The 18,663-nt window shown below is 34.2% G+C and overlaps 4 protein-coding genes across 6 annotated transcripts; 1 reads left to right on the top strand and 3 right to left on the bottom strand.

The window, feature by feature from the left end:
• Window positions 1–3,871: 3,871 nt before the first annotated feature.
• On the bottom strand, window positions 3,872–8,548 carry LOC113227854 (esterase FE4-like). 3 transcript variants are annotated; one of them, XM_026460919.1, is made up of 3 exons: window positions 8,186–8,548; window positions 4,305–5,593; window positions 3,872–4,193 (listed from the first exon to the last, which is right to left on the bottom strand). In XM_026460919.1, exons 1-3 carry the CDS (start codon window positions 8,318–8,320, stop codon window positions 4,025–4,027), a joined length of 1,593 nt encoding a protein of 530 aa, XP_026316704.1. In that variant the 5' UTR covers window positions 8,321–8,548; the 3' UTR covers window positions 3,872–4,024. The 3 variants fall into 3 exon arrangements, with proteins under 3 accessions (XP_026316704.1, XP_026316705.1, XP_026316706.1); XM_026460920.1 differs by lacking the exon at window positions 8,186–8,548 and adding an exon at window positions 6,326–6,438; XM_026460921.1 differs by lacking the exon at window positions 8,186–8,548 and adding an exon at window positions 6,118–6,133.
• A 669-nt stretch (window positions 8,549–9,217) lies between these two features.
• Window positions 9,218–11,344, bottom strand: LOC113228064 (esterase FE4-like). The gene is made up of 3 exons (XM_026461203.1): window positions 11,210–11,344; window positions 9,480–10,771; window positions 9,218–9,389 (listed from the first exon to the last, which is right to left on the bottom strand). Exons 1-3 carry the CDS (start codon window positions 11,342–11,344, stop codon window positions 9,218–9,220), a joined length of 1,599 nt encoding a protein of 532 aa, XP_026316988.1.
• A 4,156-nt stretch (window positions 11,345–15,500) lies between these two features.
• Window positions 15,501–16,020, top strand: LOC113227855 (10 kDa heat shock protein, mitochondrial). Its single transcript, XM_026460922.1, has one exon. It carries the CDS (start codon window positions 15,516–15,518, stop codon window positions 15,825–15,827), a length of 312 nt encoding a protein of 103 aa, XP_026316707.1. The 5' UTR covers window positions 15,501–15,515; the 3' UTR covers window positions 15,828–16,020.
• Window positions 16,021–16,483: 463 nt separating this feature from the next.
• On the bottom strand, window positions 16,484–18,337 carry LOC113227967 (glucose-fructose oxidoreductase domain-containing protein 1). The gene has a single exon (XM_026461079.1). The coding sequence runs from the start codon at window positions 18,335–18,337 to the stop codon at window positions 17,135–17,137; it is 1,203 nt and encodes a 400-aa protein (XP_026316864.1). The 3' UTR covers window positions 16,484–17,134.
• Between the last annotated feature and the right edge of the window lie 326 nt (window positions 18,338–18,663).

Below are 18,663 nucleotides of genomic sequence, written 5' to 3' on the forward strand. Positions count from 1 at the left end.
ATAAATCTTTTCGTACAATAAGTATTTTATTATTAGTTTAAATAAATAACGCCATTTTGTCCACGTGTCAATAAAAAGGACAACGTATTTTTCAAAGCGTAAAGGCAGAGACAATTTTATACTCAACACTGTATACGTTTTTACAATAAGATTCCGAAGAATATATTAAGATTATCATTTCCTAAGTTTAAAACTTACATTAAAAGTATTTTAATTGAAAAGTCATATTACAAAATTGAAGTCTGTTTTAGATAAACAAGTATGGAAAGACAGCCAAAGTCTACATTCCACACAATTATGATTCAAAGTGTATTCCATAGCATTTAAGTTTATTTGAAAAGAGCAAACCCTAGAGTTTCTTGCTCGTTCACATATACACATATACACGCTTGGACACAATATCACCTGATGTTAAGCGAGTTTCAAGTGTGAAAATTTTACCTATGGAATAAATGATTATTTGACTTTGACTTTGTTTTATTGTTTGTCCACTATTTTTTTTTTACCTGGAGTATACTACAGCATTCCGTCCTTAGAGGATGGATAAAAAATTAAAGATTCGGTCGAAGAGATTCATCTAAAAATAAAAACCTTGCAACTACCTAAACGTTACGGTTTTTGATCAATATTAACTGACAACATTAATCGAAACTGACACCGGCCCAAGCCTAGTTAAGGAAAGTCATTAAGGAAATAATAGTAATAATAGAAACTTTTCTTCCTGTTTATTTACTTTTCTTACTGTTTGTCATTTTTAGTCAAAAATTAAAGAGGCAAAACTATGAATCAGCATATGATCAGCACGAATAATTATCGGATTTATAACGGATAATTATCAAAAAAAAAAAGTGACTCGTTATATCTTACTAGTCAGATTTTATTATGATATCTTGAAGTGACTGCTATGTAGAATAAAATTTAATTCGGAATCTGAATTGAAAAAGAAACGTGTTCTCATACATTTGGTAAAAGTGGAGCAGCCTGTGATAATCTGTGGGCAGGTTCGGATGCACCTGAGTATTTCACGCCGCGACTGGCTGGCGCCGAGAGCCGAGCGGCGAAGGCGAAAGACGTCGTGCGGTTAGTCCGTGTCTGACCCCACACTGGTTTCTTCTTTACCAATTAAGTGCTAGAAGTGACATAATTTAACATTAAGAAAAAATCGAATTTAAAGTAAAAAATTTTTTTTTCAAGTTTTTTATGTTCGAATTAACCTATAAATGTATTCAAGGCAACATCAAATAAACCTTATTTAAAATAACTTACGATATCTAATCAATCAAATCGTGTTAATCGACAAGTACAATAATAACTACCACGCACTTTTCATTAGTGATAATCCATGCAATATTACAACACTTCGTGAGGATTTATGGTGTTTGTATAAACTAACACCTCGACTCAACGACCAATTTAGTGGCTAATGTATTGCACAAAAATAAATTAAAAAATTGAACCTATAACATGAGTCAAATCCAGTAATACATAGAGCATAGACTCTACTAGTGATGTCGTAGCTGTAATGTTATTAGCGCATTCCAATCTGAACCTTCATAGTCGCCGTTATTGGTTAAGATCTAGGTACAAGCACATAAAAGAACTCTTTAATGTGTTATTTTCTGTTGGACACGTACAATTTGTCAAAGTACTTTTTATAAATTTGAGCAAAGCTCTTGAAACTCTAATTAAAAAAGGAAAGAGATTTGTAACCTTATTAAACGTTACAATTTGCAATTTTAAAAAGCTTTAATAACTCAATTTGTAACTGATGGTATATGGATTTATTCATTTATTATAAAAACTTTATTATATATACATACTTAAGGAGTGAAAGATTTTATTTCAGTAAGTATTTCGTAGTAGAGACCACGCAAATACAAATCGGTTACTCGTATCGTAATCCTAAATATCAGTTACCACTTACAAGGCCAGGTGCAAAAGCAAGAAATGATATATAGGTACCTCATATGCTTATTAATTTTATTGGAAAAAAAACTGTTTATAAAAGTGAAATGAAATTCATGAATGAATTAAATATTCTTTATCGCACATAAAAAATTACAAGACTAATGTAATATAACCTAATGTGACAGGTGACTTTATCGCTAAGTAGCAGTCTTAAGGCAACCATAGAAATTTAGGAGTTGCAAAGAGGGTGCAAGCCATGTGCAAGCAAAGAATATATAATGCATAATACATACCTACAAATAATGCACTCAATATGTTTTAAATAATACCTAATTCATTATCATCGACTTTTTAGACACTTGTTACACACACACTCTCATACGCAAACACCGTCATATAAAAAAACAATACAATGCATTTATTTCAGGGAAATAATAAAGGTTCCGAGAAACAAACGAAATTGCAGCGAACTGTGGCTAACATTACATGTGGATAGCATTACACCAAGCTGCGTTAAAATGAATTAATTACTTTTACCTACTGAAAAATAAACACAGAATATACCGACAAAATTAATCATATTTAGCAAACTATCAAGAACTAAAATTTTTATTGAATTGATATTCAATTATTTTTTGTGAAATTACTCTACTACTTCGTTGTAATTATTAATATAAAGATCGAACACTTAGAAAAAATTATAACATATTAATAATTATAACAAACCAGTGGAGTAATTTCACAAAAAATAATTGAATACCGATTCAATACAAATTTAAGTCATTTATTAAATATTAAATTAATAGCGACATCACTAGCCAGGGCTGGTAGCTGTAAAGGTGACGAAAAGCATTCATATATTTCTCATCGATGGCGCTACGTCTAAAAAGTTGTTGAAAACCAAAATAGGATTTTTTTCTAAGTGTTCGATCTTTGTATTAATAAAAAAACGTGTTCAAATCACAATTCTAGGAAAAAAACTGTATTTCCGAATAATATTCTAAACTTCCAAAATAAATACTGACTTACCGATGTATTTCCTACGTTTGCACAAATAATAATATTTCTGTATGGTATTAAAATAATAAAATTTATAAACATATAAGGCAACTTTTGAATTTATAATATTTACGATAAAAATGGCTAAAGTTTTCGGTAAAATATAAATTAATTTGGTAGAGTAAGATATTTCAGCAAGATATTTCATAATTCTCCGTATTTCATTCGGTTGTTTGCATATCTTTATTTGCACAATCGTTTCCGGTAGCTTAGTAAATAACGTGGTACTATTCAAAATTTGAATAGGTTCATTTTTAATATACTTTTCGGAGCTTTTATTACTACCCTTTATTTATTTTTACTAGTACTACCTTATGTTAAGACAATATTTTAATTTCCAAGTAATAATGTAAATTGTTGATTATCTTGTAAGTTTAGACTTCACAACCAAATTCAATACATTTTAACTGCATTTCTCTTAATTTATGAACCATGAGGCAGAATGATGTGTTAATAGTTAATGTAATACGGGCTCTGCGACAAAGAAAAATGTGAACTAACTAATAAATATTTATGCAATTCCCTACCTTAACATACCAGAAATTCATTAAATATTTCTAAATTATACTTTTATAATTGACTACTATTTTAATAGGCCTCAAAATCAGACTTAATGATATAGTTATACGCAGAGATTGGTCTGGGGAAAATATTAATATCTATGCTGCAATTCATGGTGTTATGCTCACTGTTTGTAAATTTACTGCCGATGGTAATCTTGAAACTGACCGATGTGTACGTTAGTTCGTTTTAAATATTGCGCCCAGTAGACTAATAGCAGCGACACTGTTAAATTGACCGCCATTTTGCTAAGCTATAGACCTATTGTTTCACATCACAGCAGTATGATACTAAACTTTATGTGTAATGTACTTTGTATTATTTATCATGTAGAGACTAATAAACGATTTATTATTTATTTAAACTACAATAAACGAAATGTTATGAAACTTCTATTGATTCTATTTCATTGAATTCCAGGTACTATAAGTACAATTCACATCTTAGTAATAGCAAATTCCTGAGGAACACTTATTACTACTGGTTATTTATTAAGTTATCGATAATTTTTTTCAAACAGCTCCATAAAAATGTTCATCCTTTCAAGGTAGATATCATGTTTAATGGTTAACTTATCATCAATAAGTAAACAAGCCATTCTTGTATTAGATGTAGGTTCCCACTTCGTTGTTAGCAATTTGTCATCTATTTCAGGTGTAGGGTCCCTAAAATCAAATTGATATTGTATTAGTCAGGTAAATTTTCCAATGATATCAGTAAATCCAAACATAGATAGAATCCAAAATGCCCAAAGAGTTAAGAGAAAAAATAGTCACCCATGTTTAGCGAAATTAGTCCACATTTCCACGAATCTGTCTCGTACTAACTTGTCGGTATCTGAGATATTCTCGGGTAATAATTTACTTTTTATAAGGTATCCTCCATCATCTCCATGACAAGCTCCTTTTCGGGTAATTCCCCATTTTGTCTTCAGGTAATTTAATTTCCCGTCGTAAGCAAATTCGTAAAAATATACTGGAGAATTGTTCTTTGCTATAAGCATAGTGGCAACATAAATACCTCCTAAGAAATCAACATCAGTAAAGAAATCTATCGCAAAGGAGTCATTTTCATTGTATTTATTTTCAGCTTTTAAGTAAATACTTTTCAATTTATCATTCATTTCCTTACTATGAGTATAATTTAAGTCAAAAGGAAGATGGGACACAAACTCCTTTTCTTTAACTAGTTGATCTAAAATAGCTGGTGCTAAATTTACTACCAAGAGGCCTTCTCGTGAACAAAAGCCTGCCATATAAGGAACTTTCGTAAATTCTCCTTTAGATAACAATTCATAACTGGATCTATCCAGAAACGGTTCCCAATCGCCCGGCTGTTCAATTGTTGGTACAAATCCAAAATGTATACCGCCACGGAATTTTTCGGCTGACAATGCCATCATAGAACATGTAATCAGTTTATTCGCAGACATGCTCTTCAAATGCTTAAGCATTTCTTCTTCGTCAGTTGTGTCTGCTCCACTTAAAAGTGCTACCTGAGAAGACAAATGCTTGACATTTTTGTTTTGAGCCCAATGTAAGAGAGAAGATCCCGACTGTGAAATAGCTTTGTGAAAAAGTCCTTTTGCCATAGGAGAAAGAACAAGGTATTCAACAGATGCTCCTCCAGCACTTATACCAAATATTGTAACATTATTGGGATCCCCATTAAATTGAATTATGTTTTGTCGAACCCATTTTAGTGCTAGAACTTGGTCTCGCAAGCCAATGTTGCCAGGAGCTTCTTTAAGGTTGAACGATAGAAAACCAAGGATTCCGAGTCTGTAGTTGAAGCTGACTAGGACTACATTGTTTTTGATGATGTTCTCTGGACCGTGAACTGAATCGTCGGTGCCACTGCCGAAGACAAATCCGCCTCCGTGGATGTAGACCATCACCGGTAGCAAATCCAAGTCATTTTTGGGTAATTGAGGAGTATAAACATTTAAGTACAAACAATCCTCATCACCTATTACTCCATTCGTTGCTTTGTCGAACTGTATACATATACTACAGTTTTTTGTGCCGTCACGGGTTTCTTCCCAAGGATCTGGTGGTTGTGGTACCTGCGCCAAAGAATAAGAAATTTTATTTTTCAACAATTTGTCTATACACAGTGACTAAAACAAGGCAATTGAATATTTCGACCCCTCCTACATAAAGTATCGTATGCCGAAATTGGCAAGTTTACAGGGGAGCGTTTTAAAGTTTTGAATTCGCTGAAATGAGCATAACATGTGACTTTATTTCTTAGCTTTATTCGGCAAAACTCACACAGAGTATTATAAAATCCTAGATGTCGGTTAGATGAACAACCACAATTTAATTTAGCATTTCTATGCTAAAGTCACGTGTTATACTCATTTGAGTGAATTTAAAACTTAACGCTCCCCTGTAAACTTGGCAATTTCGACATACGGTACTGTACGTAGAAGGAGTCGATTTATTAACCCACATGAACAGCAAACAGCCACCAACTTGCACACTGCCTACTGTTACAAAAGACACACTTAACAAATGTTTGAAACACCTAGTGAATAAGGCTCCCGCTACACAGCACAGGACATATATGACATATCAGTAAATGTACTTATAATTGCCTGGCCAGTCATATCAACTCTACTGGTACAACTCGTCAATGAGATGTTCTGCATGGGAGTGTATCCTAACGTGCTAAAGAGCACGCGTGTATGTCCTGTGTAGAAGGGCAAAGGTGAGATGAGCAGAGTTGATAATTATAGACCTGTAACTATTGTACCAAATGTTTCAAAGATATTGAGTAGATTATTTCCTCTCACCTAATGTCACATTTAGAATACAAAATCTTGTGGCAAACAACCAATATGCCTATCGTAAGTACCGGGCCACCACAGCGGCTGCACAGAGGGTGGTGGACTCAATAATTACGGGGTTGGATGGTAAGTGCAAAGTAGCAGGAATGATGTGTGACCTGTCAAAAGCGTTTGATGTAATCAGTCACAAATTACTCTTGGAGAAACTATGTCACTATGGTATGCGAAGCAAAACATACGATCTTCTGAAATCATTTTATCACACAGAATTCAGACAGTTGAAGTAATATCAGGTGCGGAAAAAAACTACGCAGTAGTGGAGGTGACGTGAACCTTGGAATTCTTCAAGGATCTTCACTAGGAAATGCCCACTTCCTGACATTTATTAATGACCTACCGTCCCATATCACTGATGGCTTATTCGTTTTGTTCGCTGATGATACCACTGTAATTGTGTGCGCCCGAACTTACGACGAACTCAATATAAAAGTAAGAAATGTCTATATGAGTCTGATGAAATGGTTCACTTCCAATGGTCTCATACTAAATGCTGCTAAATCTAGTTTAATATTGTTCTCTGGTAGATCAATCCCGAGGCCAACGTGTATAGATAGTCTAATTTCCATAACTGACCACAGTACGTTCTTAGGATTCATTCTGGATGAAAATTTAACGTGGAAGCGTCACATAAATTCTATGTGTGGTAGACTAAGTAGTGCGACTTCTGCACTAAAAAAATTAAAACCTGTCGTTACCGATTGCATACTACGACAAACATATTTCCACTCCATAATGTCGTATGGTACCATTCTATGGGGTGACTGACTCCACTGATTCTGACAGGGTATTTATTCATTATTCAAAAACCAGCAATGAGGATACTTGCCGGCGTAACACGAAGAGTCTCTTGTAGGCACTTATTTGTGAGACACAGGATAACGACCATATATTCGTTGTATTTATATGGAATAATCACATTCATGCGAAAAAAACTTACACAACTTTGAAAGGCATGAAAGCCGTTATAACACTCGCTGCATAGAACGACTGAGAGTCGTACCACGACGGTTAGCACTCACTGAAAAAAATCCGCGCGGAATCGGCCCGACTTATTATGAGCACCTACCCGTTGACTTAAAAAATGAGCCTAATGATGAAACATTTGATCGTCGACTGAAAGACTTTTTATTGGATAATGTGTATTATTCCACTGAAGAATATAGGGATATGGTCTTGTAATATATGTTGTAATTTATAGATTATTACGTATAAATATTATTTTACAGAAATGAACAAATTACATAAACTTAATGCATACAATCATTATATTGACATAATTATTATTATATTATTTAATATGTTCCTACATTATTTCACATAACTACATTAACTATGTTAAAATTACGAAGTACAAAACTTGTACTGGATATTTGTAATTTTTTGAAATGTAACATTTATTACTATTTGTAACGATTCTTGTAATACAATATATTGTATATAATAATGTAATGTTTATAAGATAATAAATAAACCTAAATCTAAATCTATTAATATGAGGCCAATTCTTTCGCACCAACTTGCTTAACAAATGTTCTTCAATACGACGTGTTAAATGAAGTTACATCATATTTAATTTATAAATTCACCATGTATTATAATATGTGTATTATATATAATAGGCGCCTTGACGTCGAGTTGAGGACACCAGCCCGTTACACCAAGTACCAAGTATATATTTTATGCATGTATGTGTATTACGTATTATATAACGTGATACAAGTATTATTTCTTTACATTAGAACATGACACATTCAACGGATATTGTTTATATATAAATATCGAGGAACGATTTTCCAAAGTACTCACCGCAAATCGTAATTCGCCGATCGGTGGTTTTGCATAAGGGATTCCTTTAAAGGCATAGTAATGTGTATTATTCGAAGCTACATTTATTTGCCCCGTTAACTTGCCTTGTTCTAATTGAATTATGGGGCTAGACATATTATACTTTTAACAAACAAATCACGACACTCACCAATCTAACCTCAAAAAAATTCCTTTAGTAAAACCTAGTATAGTATTGTATTATCTGTGGTAAAACATAAAACAAATTTCCAAGACAGCTGTCTACTACAAACTCAACGCAACGCACATGCAACTCAAATACTCTTTGCTAACTAGCGAACAACTGTGTTACGTACCACATAGTTCTGTACAAAGCACCTAGATGGCGCTTATTTAATATTGTGAGGCATGCTCTATTTCACTGTTACTAACTAGGTCGGAATTTTTTTGCTTAGTCAGCCTTAACGTAGCTCTACCTAAAGATTATTTTAGTCCTAACGTTGTAAGTGTAGTGTAACTAAAATAAATGTCGTTTGATTCTGTAAAAATAAATTTTATTAAATCCCGGTTATGAATATGAATGTCTTTAACGCAATTTGAATTATAGTGGATTGTAATCGCTATAACACATATACACTATCAAAAGAACGGAAGACACGATGAAGACACGCGATAATGAGATTACTTGATAGATCTTCGTTATAATGACAATGACATGGCCACATGGCTATGGACAATTGTGTAGATTTTTGCTACATTGCCATAACGTGAAGGTTGAAAAATAGAACGTTGTAATTTAGAGTGGTTAGGTATATTACAACTAATAATAACCTGCGATTGTAAAATGAACAAACGGACCTATTTTTTATATTAAGAAAATCAAATGTGTAGCCGATTCCTGTTTAACTACAAATACAACTAATGTATTTAATTTTCCACAGTCAGAATTTTTTTATTTCTTACAAATTTACTATTAATTTACTTACTAGTCATACATATAATAATATAATGAGCAGTATTTACTAACTTGAAGAACTTGCTTAATAATTGAAATCACTCCGAACGACGTTTCTCTCGGTAGAGTTGTTGATAGACCTCCATTCTTTCTCGGTAAACCTCTTTCTTTACGATCATTTTATCGCTTATAACGAGACACCGCATCTGGTCCTCAGTTACCGGATCCCATTTTATAGGGATCACCTTGTCAATCTTTGGAGTAGGGTTTCTGGAACAAAACGTAAAATTCAGAATCTTAACGTTACAATGGTGAATAATAGTTTACTTCATTCATCATTTGCTGTATTCATACACTTACCCACATTTAGCGAAATTTGTCCACATCGTAACCATGCTATCTAAGACCCATTTATCCATGGCTTGGTATGGAGGCTTGGGGAGCATATCATTTCTTAGAAGATAACCGATCTCATCGACATGACAAGCCCCTTCTCGTTTGATATTCAGTAAATACTTCACTGCATTCAAATTTCCATCATATGCAAATTCATAAAAATATACAGGACAACTATTTTTCTTTGCTATCAAGGATGTAGCTGTATACACCCCGCCGATGATGTCAACATCAGAAAAATATTCTATTGCAAAACATTCTGGATCTTTAAAATCTTGTTCACGTGCTAAATATATTTTCTTCAACTTCCTTTCTAATTCATCTGCTTCAGAATCAACAAATTGAAATGGGAGATTTGGTGTAAATTTTTTTTCTTTCACCACTTTGCTCAATATAGGTTCGCCAAGAGCTAGCGTTAAGAGGCCTTCTCGTGTGGCAAATCCAGTCATGAATGGAACTTGTGTAAATTCTCCTCGAGATAATAAGTCGTATGTTGGTTGGTCTAAAAACGGTTCCCAGTCTTTAGGTTTTTCTATTACAGGAACAAATCCAAAATGAATGCCACCTTTGAATTTTTCTTCAGCCAAAGCCATCATTGATAATTTTGCTAATTTTATGGTCGGTAAAGACTTCAAGTAGTGTAATAATTCATCATCTTTAATGGATTTTCCGTCAAGAAGAGGGATTTTAGCAGCTAATTGTTTCATTTTGGAGGTATGCGCCCAGTGACATAGAGAAGTCCCACTCTGAGCTATGGCCTTGTGAAACAATTCCTTAGCTGTTGGTGATAACATAATATACTCTACCGAAGCACCGCCAGCGCTAAGACCAAAAATGGTAACATTGTTAGGGTCTCCATTGAATTTATCGATGTTCTGTTTCACCCATTTGAGTGCTTGAACCTGATCTCTCAAACCCATATTTCCTGGAGCTTCTTTTAAATCCAATGCCAGAAAACCAAAAATGCCAAGTCGGTAATTTATGCTTACCATTACTACATCCTTTTCAATTAGATAATCTGGACCATTTGTATTCGTATCTGTACCGTGTCCACTAATAAATCCTCCGCCATGAATGTAAAACATGACTGGCAGCAATGGTGAACCTAATGAAGGCAATTTTGGAGTATATACGTTGAGATAGAGACAATCTTCTTGTCCAATGCAATTACCGCTATGTTGTTCGTATTGATGAGAGGGTGGACAATCCTCAGTAGCGTCTCTGACTTCATCCCATGGTTCTGGTGGATGAGGTATCTGTAATATATTGTTATTTGAGTCCCTAACAGTAATGCAGTAGCAAGAAACCCAATGCCCACTCTTGTTTGCCCTTGTGATTATAAAGTAATAAACTACTCTACTATCTTATCAATTTTATTATTATGATTGATTCTGATATTGATGATTTAATGCCGATTTTCCATACGGCAGCCTATCAGTAGTAGATATTATTATAGGTGGATTTCTATTTTTTTATATGTTAAAGCAGTCAGTTTTTTTCTTGGCCACATGCAAAAATGGTACTAACCTGAGCTTTAATACATTTCTCTTTGTACAGGTCACTTTGTACAAGTACGTAGTCATTTCTTATACCATAATTTAATTAGATAGTCGTGTAATAAAGCTAGTTTAGATTGACATTTTTATTTGGGCGTCTAGTCTAGCAAATAAGTCTAAATTAAATAAAAAACTTACTGAAAATCTCAATTCATTTTCAGGAGGTTTTGCGTAAGGAATCTTTTTGAAACTATAATACACAACATCGTTTATAGTCTTACACTTCGCTCCTTTTAATTTTCCCTCGTGAACTTTTATTATTGGATTCGGCATATTGTTAATGAGCCTGTCCCCAGTGCAACACGCACAGCAACACAACCGCCGCATGCCGATTCGTTCACCGCAATGATTAATTATCATTACTATCTTATTATTACTGTCATTGATTAGGTTGGCAGTAATTACGTTTCAACCAAGTAGTGCCTACACATAATATGCATAATATAAGTGTTTTTTCGCTGTACCTAATGTAGAAAACAACACGAGTTTTTGCAACGTGAGTTACAAAGTTTATACATGTGTGTATAGTGTATACTTAAATGCGTGAAGGTTTCTTCCCTATATCCCCTAAATGTAAAACCGAAAAACGAACAGACAGATAAATTTGTTAATATGTGGATTCACAATGACAAACAAGTTTCTTTTCTAGTTATTATAGAGGGTTTTTATTTTAAATGTCAGAATAAGTACATAGTTGAATTCTTGGAGAGAGGCATGATTCTCGCGAGTGCGGTGACCGGCGCAGGCACAGCCTCCGCCCGGATGAACACCTGTGCGCGACAAACAACCACCGCGCGTTTTTATGGGCTCTCTCGCGATCACGCCTCGGTGAGAACGCTTTAATCAAACTCAAAATTCTTGAGTTCACAAAATGCGGTAAACCATGCACATAAACTTTAATTAATACTTATAATTTGGATTATTTATATTTATAATCTGTCCGGAAATCCTTTCACGAATTTTCTTTCCCGCTCATATTTATATTAATCTGTTTGGTCTATCTATCAATTAAGAAACTATATTGCTGATAAATTAAAGTTTTACTATTTTTTTTATTAAATATGAGTGTAAATAACGACCTTTTGCTGTTTTAAGTGAAATAAATCCCCGATATTCTTTGTTTTAGCACATAATTAGGGCTGTTCAAACTGATTCAAATCCTGCACTGAGATAGCCGGATGCGCACCTGTGCCAGATTTCGTGAGAACGACTACGATTTCTACCAACCACCATTTACCCTCACGATAAACCTACTTTCACTTAAATAAAGCTCAACGCAAAGTGTATTGAATACACTTTTAATATGGTATTCACTTTTAAGGCGACACATTGATGTGCCATGTTTGTTGTGTTATTTTTGTACGCTTGGAACATCCGCGTGTGGCTATTATCGCAACTTTTTATTCAAGACATTGGCTTAGGTTTTGGTGACCATGTCGACAGTGATATCTATGCAGAGTACTTGAGTATTAAATTTCGCGTAGCAAAAATGAAACAATTCTCTGTAGGTATACGAGCATTAATAAAATTGAGTAAGTAATACAAGGGTTAACAAAAACAATAATATTGAAGCTTATTACAAGTTTACAAAATCTCTGCGATATTATAATGTTAATATATAATGGTAATAAGTACATTGTACAATTATATAATTAGACAATAGTTACTTCTACACTGAGAGAAATCGACCATGGTTTCTACTAATGACCATTTTCTCTCGTGATAAACGTTTTTTCACTCTAATGAAAATACTTATGCATTTATTATGGAAATAAAGAATTTAAAATTTATTTCTTAGTATTTTAAATATAATAAAGAAATTATGGTAGTCCTACAGCCACACACGTGAGCATTTTGCGAAATTCGGCTTCGCGTTTGGTCACGGCCGTGTGAACCCCCGCGCATTGATCTTTTTACAAATGTAAACACATAAAAAGCCTTTTAAAGACAGGTTTATATCCTTCGAATTCATTCACCTCATGAATTCCCACATTTCTGTGATTTTTTTGCAGATAGTGTTTATATGTATAAATCATTTATTTTTAACTTTAAATTGGATTGTCTTCAATTGAAATCATACATTTTAATTTACATTTACCCGATTTCTAATGTAACTTTTAGATACTTAACATTATATATGATATTGTTATGTTTTCAGTAATAAACACGCTTTAAAATTAAAAATAAAACTGGTCTTCTTATAGATCTCATTCACTATCATACATATCGTGGATCCGTAAGAAAATTTTTACAAATTGTACTAATTAGAGTGGAGAGAACCTTCTCTCCCTGTCACGAAAAAAATAAATAAACAATAATACTACAAGTACAGCCTCTAGGTAATAGGTACACCTAAAGTACATTTTGTGACGGTGTGACCTCCTTACATAGTCATCCTACTTTTTATCGCTTTTCTCCGGTTCCTGGACACTCGTATTTAAATTTAAATTTTGAATTGTCCATATTCTTTTGCCTCGCAATCTGATTTTGTTGCGTTCCACCGTCACTCCCTGCTCGATCGCGACAGCGTACGGAGCTGTTCAAATTCAATCGCGTCTAATTTTGATTCCTTTACTAAGTTTATAATCATTAGTAATCTAAATCATGTGCCAATCTTAATAAGTTTATAACCTCTACAACCTTTATCATGTACCTATGAATATGTATCTGTAATTCAGTATATCTCGGCTCTTTTTGGGTAAGTGTCTACTTAATATCTTATTCATCAAGTTAGGAAGTGTAGTGTTTTGTAATAATGTACCTGTTTTCTTTATATACCTTTTATTGTTACAGCCTTCTTGTTACCATTTCTTCTCTTTAACCGACTTTGAATAAATTTGTGGACCTGAAGTTTTCTGTTTTACTGCCGTGAACCTGGTCACGACTTGTTAGGGTTACAACCCTTTCAATTTTATGTTAATCTTCTACGTGAGCGACATTTAACCAATGAAATGGCTAACAAACGTCTTTATGCCACGTTGCATCACGCGTCGACGTCGCAGTCCATACCTACGTGTAAATAATAGTATCTTGTTATATTATGTAATTATGTTAGTCTATGAGGTATGTATTTATTCGTCTTTGTTACCTGAGTATAAATGAATAAATAAAAAGTACCAAATGATTTTGAACTCAAAGTCAATCCAAGTTCAATCTACAACTATCCGCACCGTGATCGCAAATATTTAATTTTTTTGGTATTAATGGCTTTGCCTTCGCATTTAGCCAATGGAAGGGTTGGGAAAGCATATTATGGAAGAGGTACGGAATTTGGATTTGATCTAAAAAAAATTTTGACACGTGAAAGTAGTGACACAACCGTTACAAGTAAACCCAAATTCTTAAATGCAGCAATAATTCCAAGAGCTCAGTTCGGACTGGTAAAAGTGTGCGTAGATTCTTTTTTAATATTTAGCTAATTAAACTGTTTATTAATAAAAACATCTAAAATATTTAAATAAAACAAAATTATTATAAATAACATTACAGCCACCTGCGCAAAAAACGAAAAGGATAAACAAGCTCTAAAATCCTGTTTGAGAAATTCATGAAATGTGTTTTGTTTTATATGTGAAATAATAAAATTTACGTCAAATATATTCAAAAACTATGAGCGAAAATAAGAAAACTTTGAAACTTGACTTAGTTATAGATCCTTTTCTTAAGAAGGACAATAATTGGGCAGTAGTGTAGTAGAGACTAACAAGCTCCGCAGCAGCACTTCCCAGCGAAGAATTGATTGTGTAGGTGGAGTCGGTTGTGTGAACACTGCGCGCGCGCAGGTGTGTCCGAGACTGGCCGGCGCCGGCGCACATTCCAGTGATGGTCACGACGCCGCGCCGCTTTACGTATATTTGGCGCGATCATTACAATACAATTCTCACAAAGCATCAAATTCAATTTCGGAAAGGGTTTTACTATCATAATATATTATAGTTTATTTTTTTGTTGAGAGCACTGAGCCTTAGAAATGGGCTTGCACATGTACAAGATGGTATGGGGGACCTAGAGACTCTTTTAAATGCCCCTAGCTTACTATAGACCGATATCTAAAAACATGCGGCGGTATGTCACCTGTGAATTTCGTAACATCTCAGCTCTACACGATCTACATAAAAAGTTACAGTTGATAAGCGCCATCTATCAAGTTTGTTGTGTTAGACGTGGAAGCATAAATATGAAGCAATTAGTATCTCTACTGACCACTAGATGACGCTATCAATCTATTAGTTATGCTAATGGATTACAGATGTTGCTGATAAAATATTTTCCTATGGCAACATTTTATATTTTAGTTGAATCTCGTGTTGGTCGTTGCTTGCTCTGCTTGTGCTGTCACCGGCATCTGAAATCCGAATATTCTAGAGAGATCGAAGTCACTCAAGTCGTTGCCACTTTCTTCATTTGTTTTCTAGAATTGTAACTATAAGCTTCACAAATAAAAATGACAAGCGCCATGAAGAAGCTTTTACCACTTCTCGACCGTGTGCTCATCAAAAGAGCAGAAGCAATTACAAAAACCGCGGGAGGCATAGTAATTCCTGAAAAAGCGCAAGGCAAAGTTCTCCATGGAGAAGTCATTGCAGTTGGACCCGGTACCCGGAAAGACAACGGTGATTTCATCCCTCTACTGGTGAAGGTCGGTGACCGAGTCCTTCTCCCAGAATTCGGTGGCACCAAAGTGAACCTAGAAGATAACGACGACAAAGAGTACCATCTCTTTAGAGAGGCCGACATTCTGGCGAAGATCGAGTAAAGCTCCAAGTGATATTTAGCTCTAATTTTGCGTGGTTCCGATATTTGGTTAGTCATTGAAACTGATAGTTGTAGTGAATGAACACTGAAATAATTGTGTAATACATTGGGCACTGATGTTTTGAATGTTATCTCTGTTGCATTTCTAATTATAATATTGTTATATGTATTTGTTTTATTAATCCTCATACTATTGAGTCCAAATTTTTTCTTAAGAAATTTCTTATAGGTTATGTCAAACATGTTTTTTGAGGTTATGTTGAGGCTTTTAAAATAATGGCTCAACTGTCCACCTTGTCTTTCAACCGTTTCCTTGTCTTGCAAGAAAGAAATCAAAGTGTAGTAGACTACGCCAAATTGTATCATTTAAATTAAAGCCTAACTGAACATAATGGCAAGGAAATTTAGTAGCTGTACAAAATAACTAAGGTAGCACCTGCCTGTACACATACAAAAGTATTATTTTACCTGATATTTTTAGGCTTATGTGCTCCTCCACTTAATTGCTACACTTGGTGCATTTTTTACAGAAATATAACTCCATAAAAAACAAGATTGTATAGTATCAAATAGGTATTTTATTTGGGAGTGCATGTATAATGATATACATATACACTTATATACATTGTTTTATTTATAAATATAATTTAAAGGACAGTATATTCAGTTGGGAACAAAAATATGCAGCTGCTAGCTTTTATGTTTAATACTGATCTGGTGTTATGGGTTCTTATATATACATATATCTTAACCTAACCTATACAATAACACTTTGAAGTCAGTAAAACCTATAACACAAACATTTCCATCATAAAAACCATTGTAAAAGTTTCCTGGGACTGTGTTCTTGCTCCCATGTGCAGTATATTGCATATTATATAGAATATAGATAGCTATTTTCTGATGTACTCTAGGCAGCAAAATTGTTAAAAATACACTTCATACCACATAATGCTGTACTATATACAGAATGCATAACCTTAATCAATTTTGAACTCTCCATCAATAAAAACTCATAGCAAGTTGCTTTTTTTTCACATTTTACAAAGGACTCTCATACAATGGGCAGTATTATAATGCGAGAATAAGAAATCAGCAAAAATATAGTTAATATACTGTGCTAATTAAAAATATACTATTTATTGTAATGAATAATTTGAAAATAGCTTTGTTATAATTATCATTTTAAGTTACTATCACTCTCAAATTAAAAGTTAGTCACATATCAAATAAAACAAAATTAATCTAATAATAAAAGGTACATCAACACATGGCATACTGATAAAATTATTTTAAAAAATACTTAAATTATTGTAAAGATATGGCAGTTCGCCTGACTGCAGCAGACAATGCTGGGTTTGGGTCAGGGGGCTCAGTGAGAAGTTGGACTGAAGTCCAACAGCCATCTTCATTAGACTGGCGAAGAGCTTCCATAGTAGCTTGCACCCTCTGCCCATCCTCAAATGTAGCTGCAGCTCTCACTGGTTCCTTCACCCAGTCCATTTGCTCTTTAACAGGCAAAAATGCCTCCTTCAGTGCACTTATCATCTTGCATAAACCTTTTACATAAGGTTTAGGAACAACACTTGAAGCACAACTCAGATCCTCAACATCTACATAAATAACATCTTCCTTATCATGTCCTCTTTTCCCATCATCATCAATTTTTGTTAAATTTGACTTATGTAATCTGCCATGCAAATCGCCACCTCGAACTACTAAATAGCCTTTTTTACTACATACATAAATCTCTTGATTGAAACATGGGCCAGGTAGATGATTATTAAGTGTAGCTGTGACTAAAAGGCCTTTGTCCATTTGCAATTGGAATGTACAGAAATCTGGTGCAGTAATTTTTCTAATGCCATTTACTTTCAATGTCTCGTCTACAAATGTTCGCAACACGCCTTGTACTTTTACAACCTTTTGTCCAGTAAGGAATGATACTAAGTCTATGACATGGCTGCCAACCAATGTGAGGGTTCCCCCACCCATTGTATCATCACACAACCAGTTATATGTTTCACCTAGCAGAGATCCCATTTGTACACGCACATCTACAAGTGTCAGCTCGTCAGGGTTGCCCAGGTAACCATCCTGAATATGCTTTCTCATGTGACTGAAGGCTGGCAAGAATCTGAGAGAGTGATTGATAATAGATATAAGGGTTGGATAGTACTGTGCTGCTCTCACCATTTTTAGAGCCTCAGCTTGACAAAGACCTGCAGGTTTATCACAGACTACATGTTTTCCGATTCCGAGAGCTTTCACTGATATTTGAGCGTGGAGATTCGGGGCACAGACTATGAATACCAAATTAACATTTTTTTTTAACAACACGTCGTCTATTTTATTCGTAAAGAAAGGGATCTTGAGTTCTTTCGCTGCTGATTCGGCTTCATGAAGTGTCACTCCCCAAATTGCTTCAACAGCGAACCCCTTCTCCTTCAGGAAAGGCACTAAAACTTTAGCTATAGCGCCTGTTCCAAAGACTCCGATACCAGGTAACATTTTACGTATTATTAATTTACTATTTAAGGAAATACTTCATTATTTCTTTCGAAAACTGTTTATTATTTTCGTTTTTGCAGCAGAAAATGCAATTCGTCATAAAAACAAACCCTTCTTTCGAGGTAGAGATGAGATTAACTGCTATATTCGCATAGCACGCTAAATGCTAAATTTTTATAGCGCGCTATTTAAAGTGCTAAAATTAAAATTTTTAGCAGCTCTAGGTCGTGTGATAATGTAACGAATGGAAAGAAACGTGAAATAGTTGACGTGCGCTACTTGTTAAGTATAGCATCTATGGAATAGTTTACAGTTTTTTGTGGTTA

This window comes from Hyposmocoma kahamanoa, unplaced genomic scaffold, assembly GCF_003589595.1.
Source record: "Hyposmocoma kahamanoa isolate Upper Pololo Valley unplaced genomic scaffold, ASM358959v1 220, whole genome shotgun sequence".
In the NCBI taxonomy this organism is placed as follows: Eukaryota; Metazoa; Arthropoda; class Insecta; order Lepidoptera; family Cosmopterigidae; genus Hyposmocoma; species Hyposmocoma kahamanoa.

What these genes read in the sequence shown, in the direction of transcription:
- LOC113227967 (XM_026461079.1), bottom strand. Translation starts at nt 18,337, where the DNA reads ATGTTACCTGGTATCGGAGTCTTTGGAACAGGCGCTATAGCTAAAGTT.
- LOC113227855 (XM_026460922.1), top strand. Translation starts at nt 15,516, where the DNA reads ATGACAAGCGCCATGAAGAAGCTTTTACCACTTCTCGACCGTGTGCTC.
- LOC113228064 (XM_026461203.1), bottom strand. Translation starts at nt 11,344, where the DNA reads ATGCCGAATCCAATAATAAAAGTTCACGAGGGAAAATTAAAAGGAGCG. An exon ending in AAAATGAATTGAGATTTTCA is followed by an intron (nt 10,772 to 11,209) that starts GTAAGTTTTTTA and finishes AATATATTACAG; the next exon opens with ATACCTCATCCACCAGAACC. An exon ending in ACAAATTTCGCTAAATGTGG is followed by an intron (nt 9,390 to 9,479) that starts GTAAGTGTATGA and finishes GTTTTGTTCCAG; the next exon opens with AAACCCTACTCCAAAGATTG.
- LOC113227854 (XM_026460919.1), bottom strand. Translation starts at nt 8,320, where the DNA reads ATGTCTAGCCCCATAATTCAATTAGAACAAGGCAAGTTAACGGGGCAA. An exon ending in TCGGCGAATTACGATTTGCG is followed by an intron (nt 5,594 to 8,185) that starts GTGAGTACTTTG and finishes TCTTTGGCGCAG; the next exon opens with GTACCACAACCACCAGATCC. An exon ending in ACTAATTTCGCTAAACATGG is followed by an intron (nt 4,194 to 4,304) that starts GTGACTATTTTT and finishes ATTTGATTTTAG; the next exon opens with GGACCCTACACCTGAAATAG.